Source organism: Hemicordylus capensis, chromosome 1 (genome assembly GCF_027244095.1).
Source record: "Hemicordylus capensis ecotype Gifberg chromosome 1, rHemCap1.1.pri, whole genome shotgun sequence".
Taxonomy (NCBI): domain Eukaryota; kingdom Metazoa; phylum Chordata; class Lepidosauria; order Squamata; family Cordylidae; genus Hemicordylus; species Hemicordylus capensis.
In genome coordinates, this window is record NC_069657.1 from 243,720,488 (window position 1) to 243,741,168 (window position 20,681).

The following is a 20,681-nucleotide window of genomic DNA, read 5'->3' on the forward strand; positions in this document are numbered from 1 at the left end:
TGATCTGCTGCAGACAGCATGGAGGGGGGCAACACTGGTAGATGTTGGTGGAGTGCCTTTGACAGGTGGAGTGCCACTGGCAGGACTGGGCTGACTGTCTTAGCACTGTGGAGCCTTGGCCTTGAGTGCCTGAGTGCCCCTGTGTGCTAACTGGGCAAGAGGCAAGCTTTCAAGAGGTGGCTTCTTTGTATTTAGCAGGGGAAGAGCAACTTTCTCTATTCAGTCGATCATAGCCTTCCTCCAGTGGTGGCTGTTGGTGTCTCCCGTGTGTGTGTTCATCTTATATTTTCATTGTTGTTGAAAAGTGGTATATAAATACTTCTTTAATAAAACAACAGCAATAATAATCTGACCACCTCTTTTTGTGAATATTGCATCCAGTTATTAGCTATATCTATATTTTGCAGGGTATTTGTTGAAACAAAGTCGAATCCAAGTGTTTATTGAAGATCAGGAACATTTCTGCAGAATCTAAGCAGGGACCAGACAGACACATCAGATCAGAATTCCCTCCTCCCTTTGTTTGCTAACTCCCGCTGACTTCTGTTTCCTTGGCACCCATGGGACAACAGAACAGCTGGTCCAGATGACAGTGCTTAGTACTGAAACGCCACCTTGTGAAGACCACTGGGCTCTGCAACCTAGAGTCAAATGCGCCTAGTGCCAGCAGTGTTGTGGTTGTAACACAGTGCCCCCTGGGGTTAAAGCTGAATTTTTGAATGCCAAGAAAATGGGCAGCATATTGAAAGCAGAAGAAAGCTCAGTCTCCCCCTTCATGTCTTCTGAGGATAATGAGACTGGTAAGGTTGCTTAGAAAGCACTTCCAAAGGATCATAAATAGACAGATATATGCACTTCCAGTAGGGAACAAATGGAACCACCAAGGCTTAAGCCCAAACATATTCATTCATTCATTCATTCATTCATTCATTCATTCAATTTCTATTCTATTGAGGCCATCAGTGACTTATCTTTTAATTGGTTAACCGCTGTATTTGATTACCAATTACCAAGCAGGATCACTAAACCCGAGTTGATTTAGGCAGCCCACCTACCCGTCTGGAGTTATGTAGGCAGAACTAGATGGCTTCCCATATGGGTAGCAGAATTCATGAAAGGAAATTTGGCATATTTACCTTTTAAATCAAACAACTGGACAGTTCAGGGTAAAAGGGATCTATGCTCATGTGCCACAAGAGGAGTTCCCTTACTTGTAAGAGATAATATTGGGATGCTGCCAGGCCAGAAATGGACAGTGCTTTGCCATGTCTCCAGGCAACCTCATCACTCTTCAAAAGAAACCACTAACTGTAATATATTGCAGGATCTCCGAGCAAAGTGCCTCCTTGTGTTCTAGAGCAAAACAACTGCACAACAGATTCCAATGCACTTCAAGAACAAGGTTCAACCTTCGAATCCCTACAGCATAATGACAATAAAAACCCGCCAGACACACCGAGTAAACTCTCCAAGAAGTCTGATCCTTCAGAGTACGTGCCAGTTCCTTTCAAGTTCAGTTGCTATTTCTTTCTTCTGATTGTCAATAAGCAGATGACCGCATCCCTCCATTTTGTCCTTTTCAGGCAGGACTCTCACTTGAAATCGAGTTCCTCAGCTTCTCTTCACCATTCTAATGCTCCTCTGTCTGAAACAAAATTAGTAAAAGAAACAGACAAATTAATTAATATCAGAATGCTGAAGTCTTCTCCACGTGAGTAAAGTTTCAGAAATACTCTCAATCAAATATTGGCAGTAGCTTTGCTGTACAGTATCAAATGAATGTTGCTTTATTACACAGACTTCTGAACCTGAATCCTGTGTGAAGTGCTCCCTGATAGCTCACAGGGAATTCGGGGTAAATCTGGCCAATATGTGAATGCACATCTCCACCATTCCAGAGGAGATGTGAGCTAAAGCCCTGTGTGGGAAATGGCCTGGCAAGCTTTCTGATTTCACAAAGCTGCTCCTTCAGCAAAAGAGAACAGTTCTGCCATGACTGCAGCAGTTTTACTCTGCTAGCAAAAGGAATTGGTTCAGTAAATTCAATGACTTCACATATTTTGCCTCTTGGCTGCTTTCCCCACCCTCCAGGCACTGTTCCTTCTAACAGGGATTCCCAGATGTTGTTTACTACAACTCACAGCACCCCCAGCTACAGTGGCCTTTGGCTGTGAATTGTGGGAGTTGTAGTCAACAACATCTGGTAATCCTTATTAGAGGGAACAGTGCCTCCAGGTCTTTTTGCTGTGATTCTCGGATGTGAATACAATTTCTGGGTTACAGTACTTTCAAAAATCAATTAAAAATCAATGGATAGACTAATTTATTTGAAATTAAGTATACAGAGTCCTTCCATCCTCTGCTATGTGTGTGCCAAATTTCAGAGCTCTCTATCTAGCCTTTTTTTTTTGGTCAATTAAAAAACCCATAGATTTCTATGGGGATTTCCCCCAGTAATTATCAGATTTCTGATCAGAAATCTGATGCCAATATTTTGAAGGGTCAAAAGACTCGAGACCGATATTTATCGGATTGGATCCAATATGTTATTTCTGATCATGCACAGGCCTACCAGTTAGCAAACTGATAGTTATGATGACATTTTATCACTTTCCCGCTTCCTTAGATTTCTTTTTGGATGCAGATACGTGATAAAAAATTTCCACACCATTTGTCAGCCAGTTTATAGATTACCAGCTTTTTCTAAATATCCATTGTAAACTAACTATCTTACAGAGTTGTTGTGAAGCTGAGCTCCGTGGAGTGAGGGTGGCATATACCAAAATAGTAACTAAGTAAAAGTAGACGACTGAAGAGTGGCATGAACATGTGAACCTGCTATATGGTGAATCAGATCAGTGGTCCAGCTAGCTCAGCATATGACGGGCAGCAGCTTTCTCGGGGCTCAGTCAGGGGAGATGGTCTGTTTTTGAGTGGCAGATAGGGATGTGCATGAACTGGTTCAGCAGTCTTTTTATGGACCACCAAACTGGTCCAGATGTCCAGTGTTCGAGCTGGTTCAGAGGCCAGGGGGGTTTCTTGGTGCAGGGAGGGTGCTCTTATCTCCCCCGCCTCATTTCCCCCTCCAGCACTCTCCCCTGTGTACCTCCTTGCAGCTCCGGTCAACAGCTTACTGGAAGTGGGACATGCGTCGGTCACTTCCAGTAGGACGCTGACCAGGGCTGCAAGGAAGTACGCTGCAGCCCTGCAGCAGTGATTTTGGGGAGAGCACTGAAGGGGAAAATGCAGTGGGGGAGGTAAGAGCACCCTTCCTGCACCTTAAAGAAACCACCCCCCATCCTCCCGAACATGTCCGTGCATATCCCTAGAGGGAGATGCCAGGAGTTGAGCATGTGACCTTCTGCAGCATGAAAAGGATGTCCTGTACCACTGAACTGTGACCCCCTCCCATGTGTTGGTAAAGAAATGCATAGATAGAAATCCTGCACTGGGGACTTGAGTGTATTGTCCTTGTTACAATCCCTTTAGTTCCGCAGTGGGGGCTTCCAAAGACACAAACTTTGTTTGATACAGAGGTCTTAGAGGAGGACTTTGAAAGCTCAGCCTCCTCATGATTTCACTCTCCAGTTTTCTTTTGCTTTTTTGTTTCTCTTAAAGGAACTAATGACTACTCCGACATCGAATGGACATTTTACCCAGGTTCTGGTAATTGCATTTATCATACTGGAAAGAAGTGCATCTTTGATGGTGTTCACCTACGAACCAGAACCACAGCATCTGAAAGAACACTGGAAATGTGTACAGGGAAGAAGAAATACGGTAACACCCCCAACACTGTTTGATTATGATTCTTAATCTCAACATCTTAAAAGCACTGTGGGTTCTCGGAACTAGGTTCTTATTGTTACATGTTGGTATACAGATTTGCTATACATATCAGAATACAGGTATATCATTATAGCCACATTTGATTATATCCATTTTTAGATTTTCAAAGGAACAGATGATCAATATTTTATCAGTATCTGTAACCACCTCCCTTGCCTCCAAAGCTCTGAAATTAAGAGGGCTGTGCCAAATGCATTGTTCTCCTGTATTCTCCCAAGCTTTTCTTAAAACCATATTTCAATTTGCTTATCATTGCTGTTCTAATATTATTGAATAATTTACTCATATTGATGATTTTAAATATTATTGGAAAGGTTTCCATTTTGTATATTCTTTGTGAAAATGCATGTTTTCACATGCATGTATGAGAGCCAGTGTGGTGTAGTGGCTACAGTGCTGGACTAGGATCGGGGAGACCGGAGTTCAAATCCCCATTCAGCCATGAAACTAGCTGGGTGACTTTGGGCCAGTCACTTCTCTCTCAGCCTAACCTACTTCACAGGGTTGTTGTGAAAGAGAAAAGTATGTAGTACACCGCTCTGGGCTCCTTGGAGGAAGAGCGGGATATAAATATAAATATAATAATAATAATAATAATAATAATAATAATGTTTAAGTATTTGTGGGGGGGGAAATCATTTTGGGCAAGCATTTTTGCATAAAATATTTCCCCAAAGCATACTGCTTTTGTGCCGGATCAGTCCTGTTTGTTTCCCTGCTGCAGCCTCAGTACCTTTTGCAACCAGCACCATTTTGGAGGCTTTTTGCTTAAAAAATTAGTCCCCTCCCTAGTAGTAACATCACCACAGGCTTTGTGATGTCAGTGAAGGTTAGCAAAGTTAATTTCAGGGTGAGGTTCTAATCTAGTTTCACTTGGTGACATTGGCAGATAGTCAGATCTGACTAGCTATTTGATTAGTACTAGGGAAGAGAAGCCACCTAAGGGTGCAGTGGGGAAATGACCCTGGGAAATGGTGGGAAATGGTCCCTCGGTGGGAAATGGTCCCTCAGTGGGAAATGGTGCAGTGGGGAAATAATGGTGCAGTGGGGAAATGAGGTTGCTGGTTCGAATCCCTGCTGGTATGTTTCCCAGACTATGGGAAACACTTCTATCAGGCAGCAGTGATATAGAAAGATGCTGAAAGGCATCATCTCATACTGTGTGGGACATGGCAATGGTAAACCCCTCCTGTATTCTCCTAAAGTCAACCACAGGGCTCTGTGGTCACCCGGAGTCGACACTGACTTGATGGCACACTTTACCTTTACTAGGGAAGAAGGATAATTTCAAAGCATAAAATGAAGCTGCAATCATTAATATGTACGCATTAGTTTTCACAAAGATTAATCCCCATAGCCCTCTGGCAGGGCAGAGCCATGGAACCGGGAGTACATGTAATTGTGAAAATTATTTAATTACTAGTTTAGAATATAAATTTGCGTACCCCAAGATGCTTGAAAGTAAGACAAATCAAACATCTCTCTAAAAGTTTTTCTACAGCTCAGTCTGGAAAGCATGATTTTGCATATGCCTTGAATAAATGGGTTTTGTCTCCCACCCCCGTTCTAAGTCCAGGTTGTGCTCTCCTTCTACCAAAAACCCTTCTATGTTGCTATCAAAAGCTGGTCGGGGTTGTTCTTCTCTTAAAACAAAATGCCAGTGGTGACACTATTGAGATCCTCCTGAGGGCAGGTTGCAACCCATGTGTTGAACATCCCTGTTTGTTGAAACTCTGGTTAATAAGGCCTTCTGTCTTGAAATGCTCAATGCACAGATGCAGTTGCTTCTAACTGTATAATTTCAGTAAATCCATGCTCATGGGACAGAATATTTTAAGGTGGCAAATATTCCGCTATCAGATGCAGAAGCCTCCTCTTCAATGGAAGAGTCAGAGGCTGTGTTGTACAGAGGCTTATTTTTAAATGAAAGATTAAATACTTTTGGATTATAAATATCAGTGTTGGACAACCTATTGCAGAGTAAACAAACAAAGCAGGTGGAATGGAGCACAGGGAAATTCTGGGATAAAGAAGCAAACCAATTTGAAAAGAAAGATCTATGTTTCCATTTTTTCATCTTCCTTGAATGTCCAGCCTGAGGCAGAACTCTGTGTCACCTAAAAACCTACATATAGCATGGTTAAAATGTTTTGATTCAATTCAGGTATTAATGTACTGGTCCTGTGAATATTGTTACAATGAACCAACACTGCTACCAGACCTTAGTCATGCTTGATATTGTGGTTTAGCAGCTTCTTAGGAACTCAAATGCAAAGTGGGAAGTAGAGCTGACCTGTTTGTTATTATAGATTAATAACCCTCTGTTCTATTTTCACAATCACTTTATTCACTTTTACCCATAGAATGCATAGTGGGCTTGAGGAAAGTAATAGTCTATAATTCTAAAGTGTCCCTAAAGAGGAATGTGCAACTCTTTAACCACTCTAATGGGCTGGGGGCAGAATCAGTGCACCACTTCAGGCAGCAAAATGTCATCGACTGGCACTGATATCAAGGCTTGCCCATTGATATCAGGTCGCCCATAGTAGAACCAATCTTCCATTACAGGGCCTTATTTCTTCATGGGATTTTGTTCATTCTTTCTTTCTTTGATGTATATTCTTCTCTGTAGTATCACTATGCCAAGAGCACCTAATAAATAAGTAAACATATTACAAATAAAATAATAAGACATAGAATTAAAACAATAACAAAAACAGCAAAGGGAAGTAAAAGACCTAAAGGCACGGCAATGAAATAAAACCGAAAAAACTCAGCCACCATTTTAGGAAGGTGTTCCAAAACTGGGGCACCACAACCAAGAAAACCTCCTCCCCAGTTGCTCCATCGGAGGACAGAGAAGGGTCTCCAAAGATGATCTTGGTGTGTGGTCAAGTTCATAGGGGAGAAGGCACTCATTCAGATACCTTGGGCCCAAGATGTTGAGGTTTTTAAATGTGAGAACTATAATCTAAAGAGGTTATGTTAGCATAGGCAAGGGGGATAGCTAGCAGAGCCTGTAATAAAAGTCATTTTGCTGTCAATTACTTTGGTTAAAAAGCTTTCAGGAGTTTGGTTAAACAAGCTCTGGTGTTGTACTGTGTTTGTTTGAGGCTTGGTAGTGGTGCTGGGCATGCCCACTAGTACCTGGAGCACCAAAACATATTTGAGTGTTTCTCCAACTTTGCCTATGCAGCGGTTGGTGTCTCAAGACTTAAACTGAAACATTTGAGATTTTCAACTGATTCAATACAATGCAGTCAAAATTAACAGTCAAGGCTAGCACTTTCAGAAAAAAACAAGTTTTCCCTCAAGAATTCTCATAATATACTTGTAGCTGATTATCCATTTCCCGGTCAAATTGAGGGGACCTTGCCGGTTATTAGCCAGGAGCCCAGGAACTAGCCAAAAGCCAGAAAAGACCATCATTACTATGAAAAGGCCTTGCCTGAAAGGAAGCCTTTATCGTCCTCCTCGTTAAGAAGTCAGTCTGGGTGGGCAAAGCTATTCCTGTACTTGAGAACCTTCACTACACAGAGAGACAACCTCAGCTGTCGCTCACTATACTGTACAAGTGTGCACAGAGCCGTGAGTTTCTAATCCTAACTCAGACACCCTCTTCAGAAAAAAACCAAATGTTGAGTTTTGCTAATGTATGCTCAGTTTCACATACAGCCTAGAATACTTCCACATATTTAAAAGGATTAAATTGTGAACTAAGGATTCCTTATATTTTCCATAATTAAATGTGACAGTGTCATTTTACATGGACAATTAAGCTTTATTTATGCATTGAAGAGCAATTAACAATATTGGATTCTATTTTAAGAATGCGTAAAGAACACTAAAATCCAATTTAGATCTGGTGTTTGCATCTAATCTTTGAAAACATAGACCAATTAATAATTAGCTTTTTAGTCAAAATGACAATAATGTGAGGTTCATCCAAATAAGAACATTCTAAGTATTAATCTTATATTAACGCGCCCCCACCCTGCAACAATCATAATTCTATTAACAATACTTCGTAGCCATTGAAGATTTTTGGCTGAAACTGCACTATGGTGTATGGAATTCTAGTGTAAAAACTGCAATTGGATTTAGAAGGAATAATTTGTCTAGATGATTATTGACATTCAATCTCCTGGAAAGGGATAAGCATGTATTCATGATGAGGACAACTTCTTCCTTTAACTAACCATAACTGCTACCTTGCAGTGCCACAAGAGTGGAACTGCTGATGTTTTGGTTTGTTTCTTGTTGGGACACATGCATAGAATAGCTTCTGCTCTCTGGTGGGCCTCAGTCATGAATCAGTAGCGGCATGATGGCCATTTTACATGCAATTAGTCCTGCAACAAGCAGGCATGTTCCATTATCATTTCAAGAGTGTATGTGTCTGGCATAGCAAGAAATTTTACTTAAATTTTAAGCAAGTGAGTACATAGTCACATGCATATTTGGACATTAATGTTTCACAGTTTTGGAGTCGTACATGCATGAGACCCCATGTTTTAAGGAAGGACTTCTCACTCCATAGAAGAGAGAGAGAGAGTGTGTGTGTGCTCGTGTGCACGTGCATATGTATATTTTTACACAATTCAAATGCGCTTATGACAGAATTGTTTATTTGGTCATATCTTTCATAGCAACTGAAATTGATTCCAGAAATGGCATTCCATTGGTGACACCTGGTGACCACCCATATGCTTGTCCAGAGCAAAGTACAGACTTCTACAAACTAGGATCAGCAATGGCACCAGTAAATTTTGGGAGGCAAGTTCTTATATTTGGGTGTTACAAACTCCTTTCAAATTAAGTTGCTATGCCTCTTTTGTAAGTATGAAATGCTTATCTTTAATTTGATGAAACCTAAATGTGCTGGATTATATGAAGATATGGAAACTCTTTGAAGGGGAATGTTTTTTCTCCCTCTCTCCAAAATGTGAGTGAGGCCAGAACCTCAGGGGTATACTCGTGAGTCAAATGGGCCGCAACCCAAAATTTGGCTTTAAAAAAGCCAAATCTGGCAACAGCATTTCCTATAAATCTGCCTCCAAAAGCACATCAACCCAGTAGCTTTGGTTCATATCCGTGGGGGACCTTTGAAGTTTGAATCATACCCAACACTGACACACAAAATAATCAGGAGGAGCAAGAAGGAACTGGATAAGGGAAGACTTGAAGGCAGGAAATGATGGGCCAGGAGCCATGGGGAATAGGCCCAGACTTTTGGCTTTGTTCTCACTGAGGTTGTGAGCCTCTGCCTGCAGGTGGAGGAATCAGATGATTGTATGCACTTCACTGGGGCATGATAGCATCCAATTTGGCTGGGAGTTGCCTGAGGGAACTTGCTGAGCAGGATGGAGAGTTAGCCTCCATTGTCTGCATTAAATTGCTGTGGTGGCAAAATTTGAGGAGCGGCGGCTCCTCAAATTTTGCTGTGCCTCTGCCTCTGTCGGAAGCAGTGGGGGTGTGTGAAAGGATAGTCCCCCTCCTGCTTCCTTCATTTTCTTTCAAAGCTGTGGCTGTGGCAATAGCTGTGGGGAGGGGGAGTGAGAGGAAAGTCCTCATCCTTCACTTTTTTAATTTAAAAAATGCATGATGTAGCTGCTGTGGGGACTGGGAAGGGGAGTGACCAGGTGGTTAAGGGGAAGTTAATTGCCTAACGACCACCTGCTGGATAGGGCGTGGTGGTGGCGGCTAGCTTCAGGGAGGGTAGGCAGGGGTGAGGAGGGGAGAGTTCCCCCTATTTTTTACCTTTAGAAGCCCGCCACTCTGAGCGGTGAGCTTAACTCCTCCCTCCTCGCCACCTCTTAAGTGATTGCACGCAGGCAGGCTGAGGCTCCGCCTCTCACTCTGCTATAGACTGCAGCAGAGCTATGGAGTCTAGAGTCTGTAGCTCTGGACTGCAGCACTATTGCCGTAGTTGCGGCTTTGAAAGAAAATGAAGGAGGCAGGAGGGGGACTTTTTTTTTTTAAGTACTTTTTTTTTAAGGGTGGCAAAAGCCTTTTTGCCTATAGGTGGCAAAAGGTTAATCCGCCCCTGCCAGTGGCCCCTCAGAGTGAGGGAGATAATGAAGAAAATAGGGAGGGGTGGAGCTGGGGGGCCCTCAGGAGCTCGGGTACTTTGAACCCATCTGCTCAATTATAGCTACACCCCTGGAGCGAGGGACTATAGCCAGTCCTTATATTCTGATTCTAAAATTGGTTTCTTGGAAATAAGTCTCAGTATAATAGGACCTACGTCCAAGAAGTAATAGTAGGTAGTATTTGTATATCCCTTTTGGCTACTTAAAGTGCTTCACATGCATTATCTTGTTGCAATCCTCTCAACAACCCTATAAGGGAAGTGTTATTATCCCCATGTTTTAGATGGGAGCTGAGGTTGCGAGGCTTCCTAAAGCCATCTAATTTGCTCACAGTAGAGGTGAGATTTGAACTACAGAAACTTAGGTTTATAGCTCGGTCTCTTAGGCACTATGCTACACAGGGGCGTAACTATAATCGGGCAAGAGCAGACAGTTGTCTGGGGGCCCACTGCCTTGGGGGGGCCCCCAGAGGCAAGTCACATGACTGACTCCCCCAGCCATGCATCCGCCCGGGCTTCCTTCAGTTGTATTCATCATCCTCTGAAATTGATGTGAGTGTTAAGACCTGGAGCTACCAGAACAGGATGTCTTTCTCTAGTACCGTTAAATGTCTTGCATCGTCCACAATTTACAAAACCTTAAAAAAATTTTTAGCATGTTCTATTGTGACACATAGGATGGATACACACACACACACACACACACACACACACACACACACACACACATACATACATGTGTCACCATAGAACATCACACACACGCACACATTTCACTATGCTTTTTGTTACCACTATTCAGCCTCATTCAAGATTTCTTTATTTCATGAGCTGAGCTTCGGGGGGGGGGGGATTTTAAAACCTTGTCTCTGGGCTCACTTCAACCTTGGTACGCCCCTGATGCTACACAAGCTCCCTAAGGCTTTATGACCACATTGGTTTAAGCTTGCAGTCTTCAGGGACACAACGATGGTCATTTACCAAGTGGTCACTGAGTGGGGTCAGCATACCAGCACTTGGTGGTAAGCCAGTTGTCTGTAACATTTTCCCAGGTGGTAATGAAAAAGGTACAACACCTCTCAAAGCAATCCAAAGTCTGGGAAAACAGAGGAGGGATACATTTTGAGCACTTGTTGCTACTGGTCTATATTCAAAGAGAAAGCTACTTACATAACATGTGCAAGGGGAAGTCCTAGTTAGTTTTTAAGCAGAAAAGCTAAATGATTCTTCCCCCCCTGTTTCTTGTGTAATATGTGAAATGGCATGAGTGAATCATACTTATGGATGAGATCTGAGTCCATGCACTGCAGTAGAAACTGGCACTCCTCCATTCTTTGGTCCTTTATATAGTTTGAGCCAATATTGAATACCTAGTGTCTACTAGAAGGTGAGAGGGAGGGATGAGATGAAAGAATAGTGCAAACTGAGGCCAATGGGACAGGATTAAGTCCTGAAGAAAAGTCTGTGGACTAGGGGCTTCTAAATAATGGAGCCTTCCCTGCTGGTGACTTGTGATTGATAGAGTGCTGGACTAGGACTGGGGAGACCCGAGTTCAAATCCCCATTCTGCCATGAGACTTGCTGGGTGACTCTGGGCCAGTCACTTCTCTCTCAGCCGAATCTACTTCACAGGGTTATTGTGAGGAGAAACTTAAGTACGTAGTACACTGCTCTGGGCTCCTTGGAGGAAGAGAAGGATTTAAATGTAATAAATAAATAAATATTAACACAATTGTACACATGGTTCACAGATAAAGATGGTGTCATATATTTTCAGGAATGTGTGATGTGGAGTCCCAGCAAAACAGTATGGAGCTCCAAAGTATGGAGCTCTAAAAATAATTTGCCTATATTGGCAAAATACTGAGTTTTGCCAATACTGATGACAAAACTCTTAGCTAAGGTGGCTTGTCTCTGACTGCTTGGTCATCATCTGTATCAGACTGCCTTGGACATCATTTGGAAAGGCAGGTTTATAAATATTTTATAGAATATAATAATATATAATATATATTATATAATATTTTAAAGAAATAAATCTCACCAAGTCTTAATTTTATCAACTTCCAGTCTCTGGTAGAATGTAAATGGTCATCCATATAGACTATTCACTGGGGTACGAGAAAATAGGAATCTTCTCACTAATATTTGTTTCTTTAATAAAGTGCAGTGTTTGGGTCATTCTGCTATATGTTCATGTCTGTAAAAATAGACTGTGCAGCTTTACTAAGCATGTGCATAAGCACCTAGGAACATATCTCTATACCCTTTTGTTAGGGATGTGCTGTATATATATTTAGAGAGAGCTGCAGGGTGGGTGGGGGGAAGAGATGCAAATAGGAGCTTAACAGTCCTCTTTCATGTATGTGATTTGATGAACTGGAGCTAAAGCCAAAATAATCACAACAAAACCTCAAAAAGGCAATAGCTCTAAAGAGATCAGAGGAAGGTTCTATTATTCTATTATTTGTTGTCACTAAAAATCAGTTCCATGTCCTTTATATGGTATGGAATAAGAAATGTGGATTATTATCAAAAGACCTCCACATCACATAGCAGCATTTCACAGTAGAATGCATTTGCAGTTGCATAGTGTAGATATTAGAAATCCACTTGGAAACAAAGCGATGTATTTGTATGAAAAGTCAGCGTGATGCCTTTATGACTCTTTTTTTCTTGTTTTTATATAGTGCTGTGTATAAAAAGAAAACTGATACATTTATTCCTCTCCAGCGCTTGCCAGGAGTTCCTAGGTATGTATCTTGTATTTTATTTAATAACATTAGTATCTTAGTATTCATATTTGTTCTGCCGTTTGTATTGTTTTGTTTGTGTCCTGAATTTATACTCCTAGTGGGCTTTGAAGCTATATGATTTTTTGGTGTGATTATTTGTTCTTATAAATATGCCATACTATTAGGTGAGGCCCATCATTGACATTTTGTGTAGATTACACTTGTAGGGAAGTTCAAGAAATTAAATAAGTGTAATAGAATTTTTATTAGTGTGTTCGTAAAAGGAAAGTAAAAGAATAGTTTAAAATTTGTATCCATTCTATTTAATAATGACCATAAATGGTAAACTTAAATCATAGTTACTTTGAATCTGAGAAAGATGTGCTTTTCTTGGGCATGATGTCATTTTGGAATTATTGATCTGATTATTGAGTGTGAAAAATCTGTTGAGAACAATAACAGTTAAAATATGATGATTATATTCAGAATTTCTTCTGAAAATTTTAAATTTCTAATTAAAAATATTAAACCTTTCCCTGAGCATAATCTTGTGGGAAAAGTAGTGCATTCGGCTAATTTAAGTGGCAGGATTGTTTATGCAAAATTAAGTATCTGTGGGTAATCGGGAAGCATGATATTCAGAATTTCTTTTTAAAACTACAAAAAAAAAATTAAGTATGACTTTGTTCTGCACAAACATATGAACAAATTCTTTAAAATATGTAATAGATGCTGGAATGGAGAGTGAACCACATAGATCAACACTTTATAGCAATAGCAATAGCACTTACATTTATATACCGCTTTATAGCTGGAGCTCTCTAAGCGGTTTACAATGATTTAGCATATTGCCCCCCAACATTCTGGGTACTCATTTTACTGACCTCGGAAGGATGTAAGGCTGAGTCAACCTTGAGCCCCTTGGTCAGGATCAAACTTGTAACCTTCTGGTTACAGGGCAGCAGTTTTACCACTGTGCCACCAGGGGCTCTTTGTGGCATGGTACTGCTTATAACAATCTCATCACAGGGTGACCTCAGTCACATTGGAGAGTCATCATCTCTGGCATCCGGCCACAGCATAAGATGGGATTTAAAATGCTGTAGCTGTTCTGCTACAGTTAGGAACTTAGGAAGCTGCCATACACTGAGTCAGACCATAGGTCCATCTAGCTCAGTATTGTCTACACAGACTGGCAGTAGCTTCTCCAAAGTTGCAGGCAGGAATCTCTCTCAGCCCTATCTTGGAGAAGCCAGGCAGGGAACTTGGAACCTAGATGCATTTCCCAGAGTGGCTCCATCCCCTAAGGGGGAATATCTTAGAGTGCTCACACATCAAGTCCCGAATTCATATGCAACCGGGGCAGACCCTGCTTAGCTAAGGGGACAACTAATGCTTGCTATCACAAGACCAGCTCTCCTCTCCCAGTTAGATCAGCTGATTCTTCATGTGACAGCAGTTGCTTGATGGTTACCGTATAGAATGTATTTTCTGAAGGTACTGTCTCTATACCATATGGGAAATTGCATTTAAAAGAACAAATAATCACAGAAAATTTACTAGGATCTTTTTTTTTTTAACTTCCTGGTGAGTTTTCCTATTAGAAGTGAATGTGAAACATTGATAATGCCTAAACATTTTAATGGGGCTGGTCTCTGCCTAGGCAGGTGGTTGGTGAATTGCCCATACTGCCCCTAAATGTGCACTTAAAGTACTGCTTGGAAGTAGTATTTTAACTGTGCAGTTTGGGGCAGTTCAGATGGTCCATATCATATGTGACTTCAGAGATGGAATGGCATGTTGGGTGGGGAGAAAGACCTGCAGTGCAGACTCCTCCTCATACATTGGGCACTATCATCTGAAAAGCAAGTTGCTTACCTGCCAATGATGTTTTTTGAGTGGTCACCTGTGCAGTCACAAGTATGGGGATTGTACCTGCGCCGTATCCTCATTTGGAATCTCCTAGAACTTTGTCTTGGAGCAATTTTGTGGGAACCTTTAGCATTCCTTTATCATCTCTCTCCTGAGGTGTATCTGGTTCCATAAATTTGTAGAGTGGCTACATGGTCCCAACCAAGAGACTGGGACTAGGCTCTTGCCAAGTGTTTGTCTCATGTTTAATCTGGGGTTGTCTTATTTTTTCTATGAGAATAGCTCTGTGTCTTTATCAAGGCTGAAATGCAAAAAGTGCAAGGTTCTTCACATGGAAGAGCTGCACCTGTTGAATTTCTGGCTGATACGCCTTTGTTAAAGACAGAGAAAAAAATATATAACATTCTTTGTGTGCCTCACATGGACACATATGCCCCAACATGATCACAGACAAAAGTAAAGGAAGATCGCTATTGTGATAAGTTAGGGATTCAGTTACATGAAGGCCACAGCAGCCATGGTTGAAGAATGTCATGATTGAAGAAGTCAATGTAGCCACATTGGATACATTGAAGAAGTCAATGGCATCCACATGGATACCATTTCCCCACAGCTTCTGGTGAAACTCCCTTTTGCTCGCTTGCTCTTCTCTACCCTCTCAAGCCTCCAAGATCCTCTACAAACTCCCATCTTCCATGTTCCTCTATAAGGATGTGTGTCTCTTTTAACAATCATGACAGCCATCTTTCTAGTTTGTCTTTCTGAGTGAGAAACAACTAGCTGTTCCGTGTTAATGCTGTTTCTGCCTTCCCTCTTTCTCATGAACTCCTATTTCATGTTTGCAATAAGCGCTCTTGCTGTTTGCAAGTGATTCACGGAATTATAGAGTTGGAAGGCAGCTTGGTGGTCTTCTCGTCCAAACCCCAGCTCCAAATCTTTTACTCTCATCCAGGCCGTAGACCTGCAAATGCCTCAAAATGTCTTGCCAATGGCTCCTGAAAGCCAAATCTGAGCAAAACAATTGTTCTGCAACAAATCCCTGCTTGGACATAGAGTTCCCTCCGTGGCCATGGGGGAGTTTTTATCACCCAGCCTAGCTTTACTTCCAGGGTGAGCTCTTTAGATGGTAACTGGGATACACGTGTAATAAGTATGGCCTCTTCAAGTGATCAGTGTCATGTTTTAACAGCCAAAGTCCAGCATTTGTGCTTATCCCCTATTTTTAGCTTGGTTTTTTATGGTTGCAATAGCTCTTTAAGCTTGGAGAAGGCATTTATTTCTGCAACAGCTTGTTCTGGGATGAGTGGCTTTGCTTGATTGTGCTTTGACAATGTCTGACTGTGGCCCAAATTGAACTGAATGGAGCTCCCTCAGCACATTAGTGTTGATTCTGAACGGTTGACTCTATTTTGTGCTGTTCAGAGTGCAATGGGATCTTGACTGCATTGAACTCTGTGGACCCTGTGCTGTTAACAAAAGCAAACTGTTGACATCCTTGGGGAGCTCTATGATAAATGGTTCCCTAAGGCATAATCCACTCTGTGACAGTTTATCCTGAGACAGTTTACCCTGAGTTGTGATTATATACAGTATGCCAGAAGGCTTCTTCATACAAGATTTTCTAGGCAGGAAATTCTGTGACTCCCATATGTGCTGAATGCATATGTCTATTTTGCTGCCTTGCTATATACAAAAGGCAGGAAGCCACAACTGGTGAAGGCAATCGGCAACCATGATGTGAAATATAGAGTCTTGAAGCTCTTCCAGATGACAGTAAGCAGCACTATTCCAAGCGTGAGTTTACTTGCCCACCACAGACTCCGGCAGGCTTTCTTCATCCTTTCCAGTGCAAATTCACGCTCTGTTCAGATTCGGAGCAGGGTCCTCTTTGTGCGATTTTCACCATGCCACTTGCCAGCCAGGAGCCATTTGCCTGAGAAGAAGTAATCAGTTCTTAGAAAACAAGAGTTTGGCCAGAAGGTATCGCTGGGACAATTGCATGAGGACCTGCTTGGCATCTGAACAGAGCATGGATTTCCGCTGGAAGGGTGACGGAAGTCTGTGGGAGGATGAGTGAACTCATGCTTGGAAGAGCACAACTTATTGCCATCTTAGCATACCCCTGCTAACTGGGCAAAGAGGCACCTTTTAATGTGGCAGTTCTCTTGATTTAGCAGGGGGAGAGTAAGTGGTCCTGTCCACCTCCAGCACAGTACCCCCAGTGACTGTGGCTGGTGTCTATGATGTTGCTTTTTAGATTGTGAGCCCTTTGGAGACAGGGATCCATCTTATTTGTTTGTTATTTCTCTGTGTAAACTGCCCTGAGTCATTTTTGGAAGGGCGGTATAGAAATCGAATACATAAATACATAAATAAATCTTATTTCCCTTAATCATATGTGAAGAACGACATGCCGGATTCACACAATTCCTGCACATGAATTACTTCTGTGCAGGTATTTTTATCTTGTGTGAAATGACCACAGGGAAATTTCTCAGAAGTGGAGACAGCTATAACAGAAACGGAATAAGAGACATGGAAAAATTCAGAAGAGAACGCTCAGAGACAGGGCAATGTTTTATGTGGAAAACAGTCCTCTTGATAAACTTGAGTGCAGAAAACAGAAAGGGTGGATTCTCATGATCAAAGCAATGGCAGATTGCAGCAAGCTGAGATTGAGAGCAGCATTGCTGAGCACACAAGTGGGATCTTCACTAGGATCCTGAGTTCTCCTTACAGTGCCTCCTTACATGTGGCAATCCCAGCAGTGACCCTTGCACAACCCCTGCAAGAAGGGGAGGCAAAGCATGCACCAAGGGCCCTCCTGCATGCTCTACCTCTGTCCTTTTGGGCATTGGGAAGGGTAGTCCAGTATGAGCCAGCCAGCCAGCCAGAGCAATCGGGCAACCCTGTCACACACCCTGGGTGGGAATAGGCAAAACAAAGGACCCCACAACACCTGAGACATCACTGTGCCAGCTGTATCTCGTTGTAGTGAGTGCGCTGTTGGGGGGCTGGGGAGGAGTGCCATGCAAGAGGACAGGAAGGTGAGAAACACTTCCCTTAGCTGCTGTGACAAGTGAAGGTGGTAGAAGGCAAGAGGGGGAAAGCTTTTTGGGAGTCCCATTGTTCTCTGGCATGCGTGAGCATGGAGGAGAATGCCACATCGAAAACTGGGCTTCTCTTTGTGCCTCGTCCTCATCAGTTTGTTAACTAGTGGGATAATGCACTAGTTGCTAGTATCACAAAACGGTGGGCCAAATTTTTGGACGGATGCTGTGGTTTCCACTACTGTTGGTAAATAGAACAAAAGTGGCACAGAAAAGGAGGACTTGTGGAAGAGGGAGGCTAGAAGGCACCATCCCAAAATGAGCTGTCTTTCGGTTCAGTCCCAGGCTTAATACTACCCATACTTGACTGTGGAACTGCTTGCCCTGCCTTGATGTTAATGCAGCAGAGTCATGCAGTTGTATGGCAGGGGTGGCACTATGCTCAGGACGGTGTTACTGGGTGGTGCAGGTGAGTGTGACATGCATTGTTGCCTGGCAGAGTGGCGGCAAAGGTGAGCAGGCTGTGGAGTGTATTCTGCAGGCTAGAACATCTGTTGCGGGTGTGTCTATGGGTGGTGTGCAGGTGAGGGTGTGGTACATGCAGGTACCTGAGAATAGTGAGGGTCCAGGTCTTCATGGTCACCAGGTGTCCTGGCTTCGCCAAGCTAAGACATGGGTTTGTGTCCCGTAGTGAATCTGAGATTTCCGCTCTGGCATTTTTCGCTTTGGTTTCTCACGTGTACATTAATTTCTGTAACCAGCATTTAACCTATGACTGCAGTGATCATGAGAATTGGGCAAAAGGATTTTGTTCTTCTTGCTTGTTTTTTAATTTTCCATAATCTTGAAAGCAAGTTAGTAGCTACATAGTGTAGCACTAACTCCCTCCTGTGGTGACTAGACCCTTTTGCAGTTCAACAGAAAGAGAATATGAAATGAAAGTATCCACAGGGAATTCAGGATGATACGAAGTAGAACTGAAAACCTTTTGATTAAGTTAAATATATGGACCATATGGATCATATTGCATGCTTATTAACATGAAATAGAAATGTTTGTTTGCATGTTAGTACAAAATCACCCAGACTTTTAAAACTTGTCTTTCAGCTCTGCTTGTCATTGAGGGTCTTGCACAGATTCCATTCAGTTTCCTCTACGTACATGCATATGGTTATACACATAACAGTGTCCATTTTATATGTGGGGAACTGAAGCTGTAAGCCCATCCCTGCCAGTGTGGCTGTGGTGTGATTTGATTGCAGTGTGATTTGAACCTAGGCCCTGGTTGTGGTGTGACAAATCCAAATGTAGAGGCGATAAAAATCCACCCTTCGGTCTCCACTGACTCATCAGTTCCCTCTTTCACACTTGTTTCTTTACTAAATAAAATAAGTTTTAAAATGGCAAAATTTGGGGTTAGAATCTTTGAACAATAATTCAGATTTCAATTTAGTCTGTTTAATTTCCTTCAATATTCTATCATAATCTGCTGATCCTTATGGACTTTAAAGTGATAATCAATACATATCTACTTTAAAAGACAGAGAGGTCATTCTCACAACCAGCCCTAACTAGGCTAGCACTGCCCTACTTAGGTAGGGCTGGTTGTGAGAATCACCCGGATCATTCCCAATCCTGGCATTCCTCTGCTGGTAGCCTGGGTTTTGCACCCGGGCTAAAAGTGAGTGCACACGCACCCTCCTACCTCACTGTCCAGTTGTGTAGAAGCTTGTGAGGCTGGCAGCCCAAGCTTCCATAAAGCAGGGTGGAAGGAGTGGCCTGGCAACACGGAACTCCACTGCTACTCATGCAGTGCATTGTGGGATATTGGAGGATTCAGCTTACTAGACTTAGACCCAATGAATTCAGTAGAACTTATTTCTGAATAAATATACTTAGAACGGCAGTGCTGTTGGTTGAACATCTAGAAAGCTGCTCTGCATTCAGCTTCTTTTATTTTATTTTCTCTCCCATCCTGCTCCTACTACCCTTAGTGTGCCTTTCCGCTTGAAGGAGAAACAGCAAGAATTAGAGAGGGAAAAGATGGAAGTGAAAAATCTGGACCTATGGAAACCTTCTCCATCTTTGCTGCAATCTTTACTTGCAACTGGGCTGGCCAGAAAACTAACTTTGCAACAGCTTTAGGCGGCTTTTGCTCAAGAGCCATACTCTATGCATCATGTCATAAGGTGTAACTTATCTGTGAATATACCTGGTAACAACTTCTTTCCCAAAAGCAATTGGCACTTTTGAACAATTTGTAGAAGCTACATATGCACCAAACTTCTATTACTGTGCCATTAGTTCAGCGATGCTGAATAGATCAGATTTTCCTCTTTTTCTTCAGGAAGCTTAACACAGTTTATTTGTAAACTCTGTTACTTTCTTGAAACTGGCCTTTTAAAATTCAATAAAGATCTTGTAGAGGAAGGACTGCATTTATTCATACTTTGTTGATGATGAAAAAATTAATTAATTATTAGTGGATTTTGTTGGTAATAAGCTAGTGACTGTGGGTCTGCCCTGAAGGCCACGGTAGCCTTATTCATTTTACCAGACAGTAGTCCCCTAACCATTTACGTAACAGGATCTACAGATCCACTTGCCAATGGTGAGTGCCGCCCAGCCCTTTGACAAGCAGGACACTCAGCACCACACAAATCTCCTCACTAGAGATCTCATTTCCACTGCCATTTTTGAAAAGGTAAGAAACAGCAGGAATCTTTTCTGAGTACTAGAAGAGGGATCCCACTGTTGCTTAACATCTCCATATCCCAGTGCAAATGATGGAAGACCTGCTTCTCTCAGAGGAACATAGGAAATTGCCTTATCCAAGTCGGATCATTGGTCCATCTAGCTCAGTATTGTCTACACAGACTAGCAGTGGCTTCTCCAAGGTTACAGGTAGGAGTCTCTCTCAGCCCTATCCAGCAGTCAGCTCAGCCATACAGCTGGGATAAGGAGTGTCCTGGCAACTAGCATTAATGCACCATGTGAGCAGCACAGTGCATTGTGGGATTCCTGGAGGCCGGGCCTCACTCTTGCTGGCTCCAGATTGCAGCACCACTTGTCACAGCAGATCAT

General features: G+C 42.3%; 1 protein-coding gene across 1 annotated transcript; it reads left to right on the forward strand.

Moving 5' to 3' along the window:
* The first annotated feature begins 571 nt into the window (after positions 1-571).
* SPATS1 (spermatogenesis associated serine rich 1) lies at positions 572-20,027 on the forward strand. Its single transcript, XM_053284093.1, has 7 exons — positions 572-800; positions 1,325-1,490; positions 1,584-1,711; positions 3,619-3,780; positions 8,499-8,625; positions 12,631-12,693; positions 19,592-20,027. The coding sequence occupies exons 1-7, from the start codon at positions 731-733 to the stop codon at positions 19,740-19,742; spliced, it is 867 nt and encodes a 288-aa protein (XP_053140068.1). The 5' UTR covers positions 572-730; the 3' UTR covers positions 19,743-20,027.
* The last annotated feature ends 654 nt before the right edge of the window (positions 20,028-20,681 follow it).